Below are 18,046 nucleotides of genomic sequence, written 5' to 3' on the forward strand. Positions count from 1 at the left end.
AAAAAAAAAAAAAAAAAAAAAAGAAAGAAAGTGGAACCCAAACTCACACTGTATTTTTTTTTTAAATAAACTTCAGATGTATTTTTTTATCTGAATGTGAAAGGGTTTTTTTTGTTTTTTTGTTTTGTTTGTTTTGTTTAGAAGAAAACAGAGAAAAAACATGCAAGACCTTATGGGAGGGAAGAATTTAAGGCAAGCAAATATATTTAAAAATCTCCAGAAAAACAACAACAAAAAAAATACTAATCATAAATGAAAAAGCTTAATAGTTTGATGATATTAAAACCAAGAACTTCTGTGTACCAAAAGGTACTTTATTTATTCATTTTAAAAAATTTTTAAATGCTTATTTATTTTTGAGAGAGAGAGAGAGAGAGAGAGAGAGAGAGAGCACAAGCAGGAGAGGGGGAGAAAGAGGGAGACCCAGAATCTGAAGCAGGCTCCAGGCTCTGAGCCGTCAGTACAGAGCCCGACGTGGGGCACGAACCCACAGACCGCGAGATCATGACCCGGGCCGAAGACGGACGCCCAACCGACAGCCACCCAGGCGCCCCCCAAAAAGTACTTTAAAGAAAGTAAAAAAGTAAGCCCAGAACTAAAGCACATAACATGAGTAAAGAGCTGTTATCCAAAATATATTTAAAAAAAAAAGATGTTTAAAATGCATAAAAGATACAAGTAAGCATTTCAAGAAAGTGGTATACAAGTGAAGACATGTTTAACATTATTACTAATTGGGGAAAAATAAATCCAGAGCAGAACAAAACACTACTTTTTACCCATCCAACTGGAAAAAATAAAAACAATGACAATACCAAGTACTGGATAGCACAAAATGAATTCTTGGACACTGATGGAGGAAATGTAAAATTTCCAAAAAACTCTGGAAAACCATCTCGCATCATCTTATGAAGCTGAACATCTACGCTCCCTGAATGTCCTGGAAAACTCACACATGTGCACTAGGCTATGAGAGTATTCGGAGCTGCACTGTTTGTGACAGCAAAAAGGGAGAAATAACTGAAATTCATCAACAAGAGAATGGAGGTACATACTGCGTCATGTAATAAAATATTGTTACAGCAATGGGAAGAAATAGCTGCTTTCAACAACATGCATACATTTTAGAAACAAGGTTGAGTGAAAAAGCTGTTAAAATTAGGGAACATAATTTTATTTTTAAAGCTCAAACTCAAGCAAAGCTAAAAAGTATACTGTTTGAGAATATGTAATTATTTTTATGAAGCATTAACATGATGAACACAAAGTTGAGGACGGTAAATACCTCTAAAGAGCAGACAGAGGGAAATACTGACGAGCACGCAGGTTGATGCAATGGTATTGACGATGCGCCAGTTTTCACACTGGGTGGTGGAATGAAAGATCACCATGTTGTTTTTATGCTTTATAACACATCACATACAGGGGCACCTGGGTGGCTCAGTCAGTTAAGCGTCCGACTTTGGCTCAGGTCACGATCTCACGGTTCATGAGTTTGAGCCCCGTGTCGGGCTCTGTGCTGACAGCTCGGAGCCTGGAGCTTGCTTTGGGTTCTGTGTCTCCCTCACTCTCTGCCCCTCCCCCTCTCGTGCTCTGTGTCTCTCTCTCTCTCAAAAATAAACGTTAAAAAACAAAAATTTGTAATACATTACATATATTAACTTACATATGTCAAATATCGTATGGTAAAAATTTAAAACAAAGTATTAAAATTAAAGCTTATACAAAAGATAGACTATGAAAGCTCTCCTGAAAAACCGATCTATTTATTTCTTCCTAGTTTATACATTTTCCATTCCCACATCTGCAACATTCACTATTTTATTTAAATCCCATGTGGGGCACCTGGGTGGCTCAGTCGGTTGAGCGTCCGACTTCAGCTCAGGTCATGATCTCATAGTCCGTGAGTTCGAGCCCCGCGTCGGGCTCTGTGCTGGCAGCTCGGAGCCTGGAGCCTGTTTCAGATTCTGTGTCTCCCTCTCTCTGACCCTCCCCTGTTCATGCTCTGTCTCTCCCTGTCTCAAAAATAAATAAAACGTTAAAAAAAAAATAAATCCCATGCAATAATTTTCAGAGTAGTGTCAAATATGATGGATGTTAAGAACAAGTAAAGAGCACTGTAAGGAAGAATATAATGACGTTATGGAGAATTATGTGAATGTTACATGTTACGTTTATCCCCAAACTGATTAAAATTAAAATAAATCAAAGTCATCTAATTTTCATTCATGTATTCTTTCTCTCTAGAAAGAGTAAAAGAAACACATTAACATAATTTAGTGCCCTTCTTTATTTTATTGGTGCGTAATGGGCAAAGTCACTTTCTTAGCCACCCTATTACACTAAACAAATTAATCTTTTCTTAAAATGTTAGAAAACAATAAAGATCTATCCATGACCGAGGTGTTTCTTCTTTTTTTGTGGGTTTTTTAAGGGCTTGCCATTAGTGCTAGATTCAAATCAGTTACTTGTACTAATGGTTTAAAAAAAAAAAAAGAAGGAAAGGAGGAGAAAGAACAATAAATAAATTGAACAATTACAGTATCTTCAATGGAGAAAAAACCTTAGAACCACAGCATTGTAGAAAAATAGCCATATATAGAAGACAAAAGTCAAACTTTCAGGGGGAAAAAGCAAAGGCCTGTTGAAAAAATAGTGAAATTAAAATAAAATTAAAAAGGGGCACCTGGGTGGCGCAGTCGGTTAAGCCTCCGACTTCAGCCAGGTCACGATCTCGCGGTCCGTGAGTTCGAGCCCCGCGTCAGGCTCTGGGCTGATGGCTCGGAGCCTGGAGCCTGTTTCCGATTCTGTGTCTCCCTCTCTCTCTGCCCCTCCCCCGTTCATGCTCTGTCTCTCTCTGTCTCAAAAATAAATAAAATCATTAAAAAAAATTAAAAGAAAAGAAAAAAAGAAAAAATAGTGAAAAAGTATCTGCCCTAGATGAATCATCCTAATAAAAATAACAACAAATTTTTACAGCATATTATCCAAAGGAAGAAATGAATTTCCTTTAATCAGCAGGTCGGCCAGCAAAGATTTGAGAAATCTCAATACTTTTATTACTGAAAGATTTTTATCTCATATTGTTAAAGACAAAATGATATTATTCCTTAATTATATTTGAGAGAAAAACTATTTCATTTAAAAAAAATTTTTTTTAAGTGTTTACTTATTTGGGGGGGGGGGGGGGGGGGGTGTGAGCAGGGGAGGGGCAGAGAAAGGGAGACACAGAATCCGAAGCAGGACCCAGGCTCTGAGCTGTCAGCACACAGCCCGATGCAGGGCTCGCACTCACAGACCGTGAGATCATGACAAGAGCTGAAGTTGGACACCTAACCGACTGAGACACCCAGGCGCCCCAAAAACTATCTCATTTTTAATTTGCCCCGAATGTGTACGTAAAAATGAAAGCCAAGTAGTAATTCTAGGCAGCGAACCGCACAGAACAATGCTCACTTGGTATTCATCCTCGGTCTTAAATAAGTGTAGCCTGCCAAGTGTAGCCCACTGGATTATTCTGAAACTCATTATCCAATTTCTTTTTCTAGAACCTTTGTTCCGCTTCCTCCTTCCTATAGGCATTTAGTTCACTGTTCTTAAAATTCTTTGCCACGGGAGTAAGAAAGAAGGAAACGCAAAACAAGCACACATTTATTTTTCTCCTTGCAGCAGCTCTAAACCCTTACTGGATGTAAAGCATCTCTTACAGCCTGTGTGTCTTACATGCTTTATGTCTACAGCAATGAGGGAAGGGACCTTTAGTCAACCTTGGAAAGGGACAGCATGGCTATAGTGATTTCTCTGTTCTTTCTAGGCTCTTCTGCAAGAGTATCATTAAAGGATCCTGTTTGTTATGTACCTTCCAGATTGCATGGAAGAAGGGGGTGCGAGAAGAAGAAAATGGAGAGACGCTTCAAGGTTGCTGCACATCACAACATAACTATTCAGACCAACGCCACAGCATCTTGGAGGTTCGCAGGTTGGTCCAAGGGATGGAAAACCTGAATAGCCAGAAATATTTCTACTAAAGATACTTAGCTAGGAACCTAAATCGATTTAAAAAAAAAAGAAAAAAGACTTTCCATTGGATTCATATATAGCTAAATTACTGTCAAAATATTCCACTATAATTAGAAAATATAATAAGGACAAAGAAATAATAAGTCATGAAATATAAATGCTATAATGGGAGCTTTAATTATATCCTTTTAATCGATTTTACTCATTAACACACAGTGTTGGGAGACGATCCACCTGTCTTCCCCTCTCCACAGACTATTTAATATTGAATGCATTTTTCATATTATCTGGAAAAACGAACACTAGGTTTTCTACCATGAAAACCAATTTTTGCCTTTAAATTTTTTATACAAAATTACAACCATTGTAATTAATAAAAACCATAAAGCCATATAAAGGAAAGTTAAGCTTCCTCAGACCCTTCCTTCCACCTTTGTAAACATATTTGTGTGAAATGTGTATAAATATGTAGGCGTGTATGCCTTTGAAATTTGATTAAACTTATAAACTGAGATATTTTACAAGCTACCGTGCAATTTCGTTTTCCTCATTCATCAATAAACCACCACTGTCAATTGAAAGAATTAACATTTCTTGAAAAGGTGCATAATATATCCCAAAATACAGTGTATTAAACTGATTCAACCATTCTTTCCCCTGAATAGCATTCATATAATTTTATCTATCTTGGGCTTTCGTCATTACAAAAAAATACTGCATCACAAGAACATACAGAGATAGGCACATACATGTTAAAACACAGGCATCATATTGGTACTTTTATTGCTATGGGACAGTCTCATAAATAGGACTTTCAAAAGAGATGCAACGATCTCTCATAATCCTACCAGCAATATCTTAATTTGTAGAAACAGTTACAGAATAGCTACAGAAGTAGCTAAAGCACTTCAGGAAGTAAAGTCCATATACTTTCAGGTATCAATCAGTCTAAGGTGATTTCTAATTCCGTGATATGTTTTCACTGATAGATTTAGTAAGGCTGCAATTATAGGGATCTGAATAGGAATCTCTGTTAAGAATACAGAATACATTGGGGTTGACTTTAATTTACCTTTTTTTGACACTTCTGCCCCATTAAGTTCTTTTTGTGCTTCTTCAATTTTATCTAAGAAAAACAAAGAGATTTTACAAATCAATGCATCATATACAAATAAGAATGCAGTAAGACAAACACACTACTTATACAAGGAGCCTCATACATAGTAATCAATATTTATTGAATTACTTATGAAATAAATATGTGTAAACTGTTAAAGTAATGACATATTCCCTTATTTTAAAACTGAATATATAATTTCAATCACGTCTTTGTCACAAGGACCAGTTGCAATCAATGAATGTTTCCATAATGCAAATAATTAGTGCGTTTTAAATACTGAACGATAATTAACACATGTTTAGGTGCCTAATAAATACCTAAAAATAAAGCTTTCCTTATAAAGACACATGAATGCCCAGTAGTGATTTTATTAGAGAGATGTAACAAATGCCTGCTAGCTTAGAAACAAGTCTAAACGAAGTCCATGGATGGCCTAAAACCTATGCCAAACATGGAAGAAGGAAAAGGAAGAACCGGACAAGAAATGAAAGGAGAAGCAGAAGAATAGTGGAATACCCGTCCCTCTTGCCAACGGTTGGTACCAGGATAGTTACGTATGAAGTGTGGGTAGCCGACTGCAACAGAGAGCCACTCTATCAGAGTAATGACTCTAGAACTGTTACATGTGAGCCAGTTCTGAAGATCAGGTGTAACCCACAAGTAATAAAGGTGTAACCCACAAGTAATAATTACCAAGGCGCGGGGAGGGCTGCCCCAGGAGCGGACAGGAGAGGGTGATGAGCGTGAGCCCAGAGCCTGCAGTTGTTAGAGCTGAGGCTCGGAGCACAAGTGGATTTTGTAAAAAAGTGTGTGTTATACTTTGGTTAACAATTAATGCAAGGGCGCCTCGGTGGCTCAGTCGGTTAAGTGTCAGACTTCGGCTCAGATCGGAGTTCGTGAGTCAAGCCCCATTTCCGGTTCAGCCGCTGACAGCACAAAGCTCGCTTGGGATTTTTCTCTCTCCCTCTCCCTCTCCCCCTCTCCCACATGCGTGCGTTCCCTCTCTCTCAAAAGTAAACATTAAAAAAAAAAAAAACAACGATTACTTTAAATTGTATAAGGATGTACTTATTTGATGATGAAGACAATAACTAATTCCAGCTTTAATACAGGGGCCTAAGTACTCGTTATAATGGTAGAAGTTACAAAATTCCCAGGGTACTTTCTTGTACTGAAAAGAATACAGTACCAATAATTACATAATATTTTAGTTAATGCATGGAAGTATCATTTAACAATTTTCAAAATACTGGTACTTCAGCCATTTACGCCCTCTGGCATCCACCGCCAGTTCCCAAAATGGTCTCCAGTGCTAGGCCTACCGCCACTGGCCAGGCAAGATCAACTTCCAAAATGCTGATCCTTTTCCAAACAAATAAAAGACACGGATCCCCGCCACAGGGGCCCTCTCAACCACCTGCTTCTTCTCCCATTAACCTTGAGGAAGAAGCCAGAAAATTCAGAGAACCTTCCATTTTCTGATCAAACTTCTTTTAATCACAGGTTGATTCACCCGGTCGGCAAAATAAAAGCGGAGTGGGAGCAGCAGGAAAAACGGAGTCGAGCTAGCTTGAAGTATTAGACACTGTCAGCACTGGTCAAAAATAAATTTTCATCCTGATAAGTGTATCCCCATGGCAATGTCCTATTTGTTTGCTAATTATCAGATCCAGCATGAGATCTACAAGTAGAGGTAACCTAGAGAAATATTACAATTTTTCTTATTCACAAATTTTAGTTATTTCTCATGAAATGACAAGTGAACTGGAAACGGTCCTAAAAAAAGAAAAGAAAACAAAACAAAACAAAAAGCAAAACACCTCTTATTAAATGTAGAAAGTGGACCCTGCATCAGCAGTAATTTTATTTCAAAAAGAAAACTACCAAATGCATGGATGAAATCTATGTTAACGTAAGTAACAAAAGGACAAGGGCTGCTTTTTAAAAAAGTAAAGTATATGAAGTATGCTGTATACCTTTAAAATGTAAAGAAACAAACCATGAATTTAAATACACAGTCCTTGAGAAACATAAAAAGGAAAAAAACACTCTCATTTCTATGCCAGCAGTCCCTCCAAACTTAAGAACCATAAATATATACATACATATTATATATATTCTAGTAGTAATGACTGTGTTTGTTTATGCACACATAATTTGGCATTATACAATAAAACACCTTTTTTTATTAACAGAAGCGATTGTGGCTCAAAGCAACAAAAACTCATGATTTAACACATATTTAAGAATAACTGCTATTCAGTACACTGAGGTTTGGCCACCTTCTGCTTGCACTGGTAACATAACAAATTCTAAGAAAAATGACCTCAATTTACATGTGATCACAAAATACTGGTCTTTGTTGTTGAATTTTCAATTAAGTTGCTTTTTTCTCTTGATAATAACTCTGCATAAATCAGCAGATTTAGGACATCTACTTTGGTAGGTATAAGTATCTACTTAAATTCTTCTACCGAAAGCCCCAGTTCAATAGGTAAATACAATTTTCATTTAGAGAGCTTGTAATAGTATTAAAAGCCTTTGCTTCAATTTTTAGAGAAAGTCCTGTTTATATTTAACCTATGCTTTCGGATTTTTCAGGTCAAATATATTTCAGAGACACTCCAAAATCACAGAGAAAGGACTCATACATTGTCTGCTCTTAATTGGTTCATACAAGGCAACTTACTGATTTTTAAAGCACTATTTATCATTTTTTCACTATGACTCAGAGCAATAAATGTGTTTTTACATTTCAACCAATTACACATGTGTACACATAATTCAGGAACAAACTTACCCACACTCCATCTTCAATCTTTTCCTATTAAAAATGAATAATGCTCCCTTGCCCAGCCAGCTATATTGATTTTACAACCCACTGCTGGATTCAGAACCTGATATAAAAAGAAGTTCCCTACGCATCTTTTTTACTTTTTATTTTCTTTCCCCTTTTCCCTTTACCAAGGGTAACACTTCCCAGCAGTAATACACGATCCCACTTGTAAGCCTTGATTTGGGGGCTTGGGGGTGTTACTTAGAATGGGATCTCAGATTCGGAGACACCTTCCATCATGCCCTCCATGTCACTGTTATCTGAGGTAACAATCTCACAAAGAAATACACATCGAGAAATAAACTGTAGTTTCTCTGTTGCTGTTGTTTAAGAATAAAAATAGATGTGTAAGCAAAATGGACATTCACACCATGTCAGTAGGTCTAAAGTGAGTAATGCGTTCTTACTGTAATGAGTTTTTAGCGTATTTAAGATGTAATTCTAATTAGTTCAATTTTTACTAAATGTATTTGGAGGAGCTGTCACCTGGTAAAGACTCCAGCAACATGAATGGATCCATAATCTTTTCTACAATCCAGAGGGGCCCATGGCTGAGAAAGTAACAGGCCAGGAGAAGGGAGAAGCTACTAATCACGTAAGTCGTATTTTGGTTCTGCAACTATTGAAAATTTACAACTTCTTACAGATTTCCTTCCCCAATAAGGCACAGAAATTGTGAATGGTAAAGATTATGAACAATTTTGTACAATGCCTCACATATTTAAAAACTTTTGTACACACAAACCATGTAAAAATATTTTATTTCCATCATCCATAAATAATTAAAGGGAAAACATCTCTTTATTTGTGAAAGATAATCTGAAACCATGGAGCAAAAAAAAAAAAAAACAAAACAAAAAAAACACCCCAAAACAAAAAACAAAACCAAAACCAAGTCCCAGAGCCCTTAAGAAACAACCTTTCTTGGGGCACCTGGGTGGCTCAGTTGGTTACGCGTCCCACTTTGGCTCAGGTCATGATCTCACAGTTTGTGAGTTTGAGCCCCATGCTGGGCTCCGTGCTTACAGCTCAGAGCCTCGTGGCCTGCTTCAGATTCTATGTCTCCCTCTCTCTGCACTCCTCCACCGTTCACACTCTGTCTCTCTCAAAAATAAATTAGCATTAAAAAAAAAGTTAAAAAAAAAAAAAAAAAGAAACAACCTTTCTTGGGGTGCCTGGGTGACTCAGTCAGTGGAGCATCCAACTCTTGATTTTAGTTCAGGTCATGATCTCACAGTTCATGGGACTGAGCCCTGTGTCATAGCACAGAGACTGCTTAGGATTCTCACTCGCTCTCTCTCTCTCTTTCTCTGCCCCTCCTCTGCTCACTCTCTCTCTCTCTCAAAATAAATAAATAAACTTTAGGGGAAAAAAAAGAAAATAACCTTTCTTTTAGGGCTCTGGGGAGAAGACTGAATAATTGAAACAAATCACAACAGTAAAGCAATCCTCCTGGTAGGTTTCTGCTCTTGACCATTTCCATCCCGTGGTGAAGTGGGGTGGGGGTGGGGCTCCCTGAACACCACCCCTCAAGAGCCTCAGGATGCAGGGCATCCCAGCTTTGGGGACCAACACACAAAGTCGTTAGGATTTGATTCCACAAAAGCTGTGTTTTCACTGTGGTGAACATCCACCCCGTGTCAGGAACAACAGGAGGGGCTGAAGATGGGAGAACAAGCCAAACCAAACAGACAGGCTTTCCTGGAGGGGCTTACAGATGATCATACCCTTTAAACAATCCCTTGACTCTCAATTTGAAGGTAAATATAAAGCCCGGGTTCCGCTGTGTGGCCAACTCACAAGGTCCTCCTCGGCCTCACCCCCAGCCCCACTGCTGTTTTCTTTCCAGCTTCAGCCGCCCCCTCAGGGCAGGCCCCATCAGATCCCACCCCATCCCTTCTCTTAACACCCTCATTCACAGTCTGTCACTCCCTGCTCTGTGCCACCACCAGACCTTGCATGCGGAACCCTGTCTCTCTGCGGTGACCTGTCTCATGATCATTAGTAATGATGACGATACGATGGCCCTGCATGATTTACTGATTGGAGAAATGCTGGCAATAACCTGCCAGGCCGCAGAGAAGCGCTGGTGCATTCTGAGAAAGAGAAAACAGGATCCAGGCACACAAACTTACAACCGGCATTGGGTGGTTTCACTGAAGAACCCAGCATCATATCCTCTTTAACGTTACAGATGATTTCGACATTTGGGAAGCTGTATGCCTACCGTGAAAAACACTTGAGTGAACTCTTTCTTACTCCATGCGATCAAGAACAAATGATCTCTACCTTCATTTTACTAGCTCATCCTTCTCTGCCACTTTTCGGATCTGTACCTAATAACCCCGGCTCTAACACCACAGACTCTCCCTCTTCCCTTGGCCCTAAAAGCACAAAGCACAAAAGCTAATAGTAGAATCGTATGAAGTAGATCCTAATGAACTGTAAAAGGCACCTCTATTTACTGAAAGAGAAGCCATCTGATTGAAAAAGGATCACCATATGCGACTGTACTATTTTTACTACTAAATAAGCATAACTCCTACGTCCCCTCGTTACCCGTCAGCACAAGCTCCCTTACTCTTACTGTTAACTGCTACAGCTATTTCAGTAAGACTAAATATAGACAATGATGTAATGTTAAGAACGCATCTAATACCCATACATGCTTTTAATTTTTTTTAATGTTTATTTATTTTGAGAGAGAGAGAGAGAGAGAGAGAGAGAGAGAGAGAGAGAGGGGGCGAGTGCCAGGGAAGGGCAGAGAGACAGGGACAGAGAATCCCAAGCAGGCTCCGTGCTGTCAGTGCAGAGCCTGATGCTGGGCTCGATCTCATGACCTGAGCTGAAATCAGGAGGCTGACTGAGCCACCCAGGTGTCCCCAATACATGCTCTTCTAAATGATACTTGTCCCTGGTGTTCACTACTAAATCAGCTAAGTAAGCCCACATTTGTAAGTCACACATTTTAACCTGTAGTTACACATCTTTGTGCCTCTGGACCTGTGTCTTTCAGGAAGAGGACACTGTGCAATAATGCTGAAAATGATTATCCAGACCAGTAGTATTTCAAATTGGAAAATACCTTGCCTGAAGTATACAGGGAAAAAAATACAAGACTCAATTCTGTGCTAATAAATTTGAAAATTGTGATTGATTAGTAAAAGGTTCCAGAGAGCATGAAATTACTCAACTTGATCCAGGAATAACCACGGATGAAACGAAGAAAGTTACCAGAGGACGACAAAGAACTACTTTGTTTAAAGGTTCCAGGCCCAGATGCTTTTGTTATCAAATTCTTTCCAATTCTGAAAAGTAAAGCATTTCCTAAAAAGTTTCAGAGCACAGGATAACACAAAAGCTGTTCTAAGTCATTTTATAAAGCTGATATGGCCCTGACATCAATGTGACCAAAGGGGAAGAAAAATCAGCACCACAGACAAGTTCCATATATGAATATGGATTTAACAATCTATATCAAGGGGTTCCTGGGTGGCTCAGTCAGTTAAGCATCCGACCTCAGCTCAGGTCATGATCTTACAGTCCATGAGTTTGAGCCCCACATCAGGCTCTATGCTGACAGTTCAGAGCCTGGAGCCTGCTTCATATTCTAGGTCTCCCTCTCTCTCTGTCCCTCCCCTACTTGTGCTCTGTCAAAATAATAAAAACACATTTAAAAAAAATAATCCTTGGAACAGAATAGAGAACCCAGAAATGGACCCACAGATGTATGGCTGGCTAATCTTTGACAAAGCAGGAAAGAATATCCAATGGAATAAAGACAGTCTCTTCAGCAAACGGTGTTGGGAAAACTGGACAGCAACATGCAGAAGAATGAACCTGGGCCACTTTCTTACACCAGACACAAAAATAAATTCAAAATGGGTAACAGAACTAAATGTAAGACAGGAAGCCATCAAAATTCTAGAGGAGAAAGCAAGTAATAACCACTTTGACCTCAGCCGCAGCAATTTTTTACTCAACACGTCTCTGGAGGCAAGGGAAACGAAAGCAGAAAGAACTATTGGGACCTCGTCAAGATAAAAAGCTTCTGCACAGTGAAGGAGACAATCAGCAAAACTAAAAGGCAACCAGCAGAATGGGAGAAGATATTTACAAATGATATATCAGATAAAGGGGCAGTATCCAAAATCTATAAAGAACTTCTCAAACTCAACAGCCAAAAAAACAAATAATCCAGTGAAGAAATGGGCAAAAGATGTGAATAGGCTCTCTTCTAAAGAAGACATCCAGATGGCTAACACATGAAAAAATGCTCAACATCACTCATCATCAGGAAAATACAAGTCAAAACCCCACTGAGGTACCACCTCACACCACTGAGAATAGCTAAAAGTAACAACTCAGGCAACAACAGATGTTGGCGAGGATGCGGAGAAAGAGGATCTCTTGCACCGCTGGTGGGAATGCAAGCTGGTGCAGCCACTCTGGAAAACAGTATGGAGGCTCATCAAAAAATTAAAAATAGAACTACCCTACGACCCCGCAATTGCACTACGAGGCATTTATCCAAGGGATCCAGGTGTGCTGTTTCGAAGGGACACATGCACCCCCATGTTTAGAACAGCGCTATCGAGGGGCGCCTGGGTGGCTCAGTCGGTTGGGCGGCCAACTTCGGCTCAGGTCATGATCTTGCGGTCTGTGAGTTCGAGCTCCGCGTTGGGCTCTGTGCTGACAGCTCGGAGCCTGGAGCCTGTTTCAGATTCTGTGTCTCCCTCTCTCTGACCCTCCCCCATTCATGCTCTGTCTCTCTCTGTCTCAAAAATAAATAAACGTTAAAAAAAAATTTTTTTTTAAAAAAGAACAGCACTATCGACAATAGCCAAAGTATGGAAAGAGCCCAAATGTCCATCGATGGATGAATGGATAAAGAAGATGTGGGGTATATATATATATATATATACATATATATATACATATACAATGGAGTATTACTTGGCGATCAAAAAGAATGAAATCTTGCCATGTGCAACTATATGGATGGAACTAGAGGGTATTATACTAAGCAAAACTAGTCTGTCAGAGAAAGACAAAGATCATATGACTTCACTCACATGTCAAATTTAAGATACAAAACAGATGAATATATGGGAAGGGAAGCAAAAGCAATATAAAAACAGGGAGGGGACAAAATATAAGAGACTCTTAAATACAGAGAACAAACTGAAGGTTGCTGGAGGGGTAGTGGGTGGGGGGATGGGCTAAATGGACAAGGGGCTTAAGAAGGACACTTGTTGGGATGAGCCCTGGGTGTTACACAAAGGGGATGAATCACTGGATTCTACTCCTGAAATCATTGTTGCGCTGTATGCTAACTAACTTGGATGTAAATGAAAAAATAAAAATAATTAATAATTTAAAAAATAACAATCTACACCAAGAAGTACAGGGGCGCCTGGCTGGCTCAGTGGAGCATATGATTCTTGATCTTGGGGTCGTGAGTTTGAGCCCCACGCTGGGGCACAGAGATCACTTAAGAAAACTTAAAAAAAATTAATTTTTTTAAAAGAAGTATATTCAAAGTTTGGAAAGCCACACCCAAGTAGGGTGTGAAATAAGTATGCAAAGATATTTCAGTATTAGGAAGGATATTGTTGTGACATAACTGCAGCAGGACAATGGAGGAAAAAGGTAACAATGTCCAGAACGGACTTGACTAAATCACATCTATCATTAGTATAAAAACAAAAAAACTACAAACAAACAAAAACCCGCCAACAATAAATAGAAAAGGATAGACTTCACCACATAAACCAAGTATTATTCTAATAAACACGCTAAAACAAAGAAACTGACCACTGATCATGTTCTCATTTCCTTGAGGAAGCCTTCCCCAACCCAGTCTCCTACCACTGGTCTGCACCCCCAGCGCTGTGCTCTCACCCCCAGAGCAGTGTTCACCACCGCCAGATCTTCTGGGATGATTTCTACAACGTTAACACACAGGATTTATTCAATTCAGAATATATTAGCTCCCCGTGTGCTAGCCTAAAGATACACAAAGATGAGCAATTCTACGTGCAGGAACTTACAGAAGGAAACAAGCCATCTCTCTACACGCGTAACAGTGTGACTCTATCCACAGGGTGCTAAGGGAACACAGAACGGGGAGATGTGGCCGTCTTGGCAATGGGAAGAGTCCTGAAACAGCTTCATGGATGAAATATACACAGGCTGAAAATAAACAGAAGATGAGTGGTCTCACCATGGAGAGTGGATGAGGGCATTCAGGTAGGGGATCATGAGGAGGTTGCAAAGGCAAAGAAGAAGACAAGACAGTGTGTCAGGAACTCAGAGCAGTTTGGAAACAAACCTGGAGAGAGCAGGTCTAAAGATACAGGATTGGGAAACTGCCGTCTTACATATCTAGTAGTTAAAACTATACCACAGAGTTGGTGGAAGTGAAAATATGACTTACTCTCTGAAGTGATCTGGCCATAGGTAGTGAAGATCTTTGAAAACCCACTCGTCCTTAAAATTGTGACTCAACTGCTGGAAATCTAGACTGAGACCATGAAAGGAGTGGAGCAAAGGCCATTCATCACGGTGCTTCTTCTACTATGAAAAACTACATCATCCACAGCGCCTGGGATAAAGTAGGTGTTCAATAAGTATCTGTTGAGTGACTACTTGAGAAATGGTCAAGTAAATATGGTACCTCCATATGACAGAGTATTAGAAAACTATTATACTATAGGTTTCTGGAAGGAGGACCTACTGAGCCAATAACTACAGTAATGGTGGCCCCAGATTATATAAATTTTAAAAGATTTGACAAAGGATTTTAACGGGCCACCTACTCTCCAGTTAAGAATCGTGGCACACTGAGAGGCAGCTCCAACTGTTCAGGAGTAGGCAGAAGAAAGGGAAACCCAAGAAAGAGACAAAAATAAAACACAACAAAAGGAACGCATGAAAAAATTAGAACCAGAAATAATTTTAGTCACAGAGATCAAGAGAACAGTGTTTCATTGTCAAATCGGTAGATGAGGCAATCCAGAAAGACTGAAAAAGCTTCCACTGGGTTGAGCAATTAGGAGGTCCTGGCGATGCTTCGCAAAAGCAGGAGGTGAGACGAGGAGGCTGGGGGGCCGAGGGCGGAGGCAGTGATGGGACGGGAGGCAGAGAAGAGACGGGGCAGAACTATATTTCAAAACATTCAGTGGAGAAGAAGAGAGTGAACTGGGGAGCCACTGAGAAACACAGGGTTAAGAGAAAGATGTTTGGTATGGTTTTCAAAGATGTTTATAGGCACAAGGTGGGGAGCCCATAAAACGAGAGCAAAAATAAAGGGAAGAAGAGGACATATGCAGGGGCAAGACCCTTAAGGCAGCTGGTTTTAAACAGGGGGAGAGCCAGGGCCATCCTCTGAGGTCACAGGGAAGGAGAGGAGAAGGTACGTCAGATGAAAAATCTACCGATGGGAAGGATGAGTTTGACGGAGCGCAGATCCAATGGACTCGATTTTACTGAGAGAAGAGGCACAGCATAGCTGGCTACAAAGAAAACGGAGCCCAGTGTTTCTGGGACAGGCCTTCCAGACTGGCTAAGATGAGCCAAATTATTGACGCGAATGGAAGAGCTGACCGGTTTTAAGGCCCTTTTATTTAAGGACAAATAAAAGCTCTTGATGAACAACAACTAGGGAATCTGTGAAGTAGAAACCCACGTGTATCTGACGGCTCCCATGTGCACAGCAGTGCTGTTTATTCTAACAAAGTCTGGCAACCTGCATGAAGGATTGGAGGAGGAATGCCAAATTTGGACTTTTCCAGGGGGAAGGACGAAAAGAAGGGGGAAGGCGCTTTCCAGGGGGAAGGACTTTTCCAGGGGGAAGGCGCTAGAGGATGGTTCCTGTGAGCAGGCAAATACACAAGATGGGGTAGTGGCTCGGTGGGTGGTGGGTCAGGAGGAGCCGAGGAAGGAAAAGATGGAAAAGTGAAGGCAGGGGACAGGGAGCAGGACCAAAATGTACCATAAAATTCCAACTGTGAAATGCCTAGCCTTGCTGTACTTCCACGCATATAGAAAAGTATACCTTTATGTATTTTGCAGAATTGTCCATTTATCTTTCGGAAAGCATATTTCCATTGTGACACTGAGGAAAAAATTAAAGTTGTTCAAAGAGAAAAGTTAAAAGCTTCACCATGCTTTTAAAATTATGGATCAAGGGTGCCTGGGTGGCTCCGTCGGTTAAGCATCTGACTTGGGCTCAGGTCATGATCTCCCTGTCTGTGGGTTCGAGCCTCGCGTCGGGCTCTGGGCTGACAGCTTGCAGCCTGGAGCCTGAAGTCTGCTTCAGATTCTGTCTCTGTCTCTTTGCCCCTCCCCTGTTCACGCTCTGTCTCTCTCTTGCAAATATAAACAAACGTTAAAAGAAATCTTTTAATAAATAGATAAAACTGTGGGTCGATGAAATGCAACATTTCTTCTATAAGAAAATCATCTTGATAGCAAAACTAACTATGGGATAACAAAATGTACACAGACACACTGTGAATATGTTACCACTAAACCATCTCAGGCTTTTGAATTATTTTTTGTCTCTTAATAACATATACCTGGTTTCACTTTGCAGACAGTTCCTTAGCCTTGATGAGCAGAGCTAAGTATTAGGCCACTGTATGCTAACTACTTATAATAGTGGGGTAACTATACCTTTCCACCCCTAGAGGGAGCTGGGAAGACCACTGGTTTTTAGAGCTGAGCACACGTTTCCTAAGAAGTCAAAAACTAAGCAAACTCCCAGAGTCTCCCTCCTGAAACTTCACCCAGGTTCAGAACCCACGAGAAGTTCCATCGAGGAGGCTAAGTCGGATGCAAGCTCCTTCCTCAGATGGCTGCCAAAGCAAGGTCGGGTCCCTCAGGGCCACCCTTCTGGCTCCTGGCTTCTGCTCTTTCATGCATCACCTAGAACAGCAGAACTCAAGCTCTGCTCCCTTAGTACTGGAGTCATTTTAAAAGTCTTCATATGAAGGCTGCACCCCACATCAATCAAATCAGCATTAGAAGTTTCCCAGGTGATTCTAATATGAAGCCAAACCTGAAAAATCAATGTTCTGTCAATTACAGATATTATCAGGTCAAGATTCAAAATTGTACAAAACGCAAGCAGTTAGGGAAAAAAACGTCTTATCAGCTGGCTCCTTGAAGCAACTTTTTATCAAGCCACAGGGACGGGGAGCAGGCAGCGTCTGCCTTATCAAGGGAGCTGCTGATGTTGGGAGAGACCAGGGAAGATAAGGAAGGTCAAATTCCATGTGTAGTTCATGGCTAAGGGGGTGCAAGCAAAGTATACAGCTAAGGTGCAAACCCAAAGCATACACTCCTAATAAGCATTATATCACAGATAGATCCATTTATTCCCAAGATGAAAATCGATCTCCACCTGAAAAAATGTATGTTTGGAAACACAGAAACTATTTAAACGTAATAAGCTACCGCACAAAGATGCTAAAATTGACATGGGATAATACAGTTTTCCAATAATCACATTAAAACACGTGGCCTATTTTGGTTCAGATATTATTATTGTGAGAGTATGGCAACACTGGTATCCTCATCCCATTTGATGCTTTCTGATGTCGTGGATGGGAGGAGGTAGTCATGGTAACTATGATGGGGAGAGAAAGGAATATGAAGACAGAGCGTTCTTATCCTGAGACGTTAAATGCCAGGTTCCACTGAACTTGAGTTACTAACCCAGTAACAGATTCACACACATACACATACACGTGTATGCCTCCATGCACACACACACACACACACACACACACACACACACACCCCAAATTCAGGGGTAAGCATGTAAATATAGAGATGGCTGAGAGACACCCAAGAGGTATGGATCTCAAAGTCTGAAAAGAACTCTTCTGCTTTTCAGGCTGGCTATCTGCCTCATCCCTAGTCAGCAAATAACACATCTATTTTCCCTTTAATTTTTTAAAGGCCTCTTATTGAAAGAAAGAGAAGGGGTGGGGGAGGGAGCGAGGAAGGAAAGGAGGAAGGGAAGGGAAGGGAAGGGAAGGGAAGGGAAGGGAAGGGAAGGG

At 40.3% G+C, this 18,046-nt stretch overlaps 1 protein-coding gene across 2 annotated transcripts in view; it reads right to left on the reverse strand.

Annotated features, from left to right (window-relative positions):
- The window catches only part of HIVEP1 (HIVEP zinc finger 1), a 149,796-nt gene that overhangs the window by 65,301 nt on the left and 66,449 nt on the right, over window positions 1-18,046 (reverse strand). For both annotated transcript variants that reach the window (XM_049655034.1, XM_049655035.1), the window contains exon 3: window positions 5,093-5,146. In XM_049655034.1, the coding sequence (XP_049510991.1) occupies window positions 5,093-5,146 (54 nt within the window). The remainder of the gene's footprint in view (window positions 1-5,092; window positions 5,147-18,046) is intronic.

This window comes from Panthera uncia (assembly GCF_023721935.1).
Source record: "Panthera uncia isolate 11264 chromosome B2 unlocalized genomic scaffold, Puncia_PCG_1.0 HiC_scaffold_25, whole genome shotgun sequence".
In the NCBI taxonomy this organism is placed as follows: Eukaryota; Metazoa; Chordata; class Mammalia; order Carnivora; family Felidae; genus Panthera; species Panthera uncia.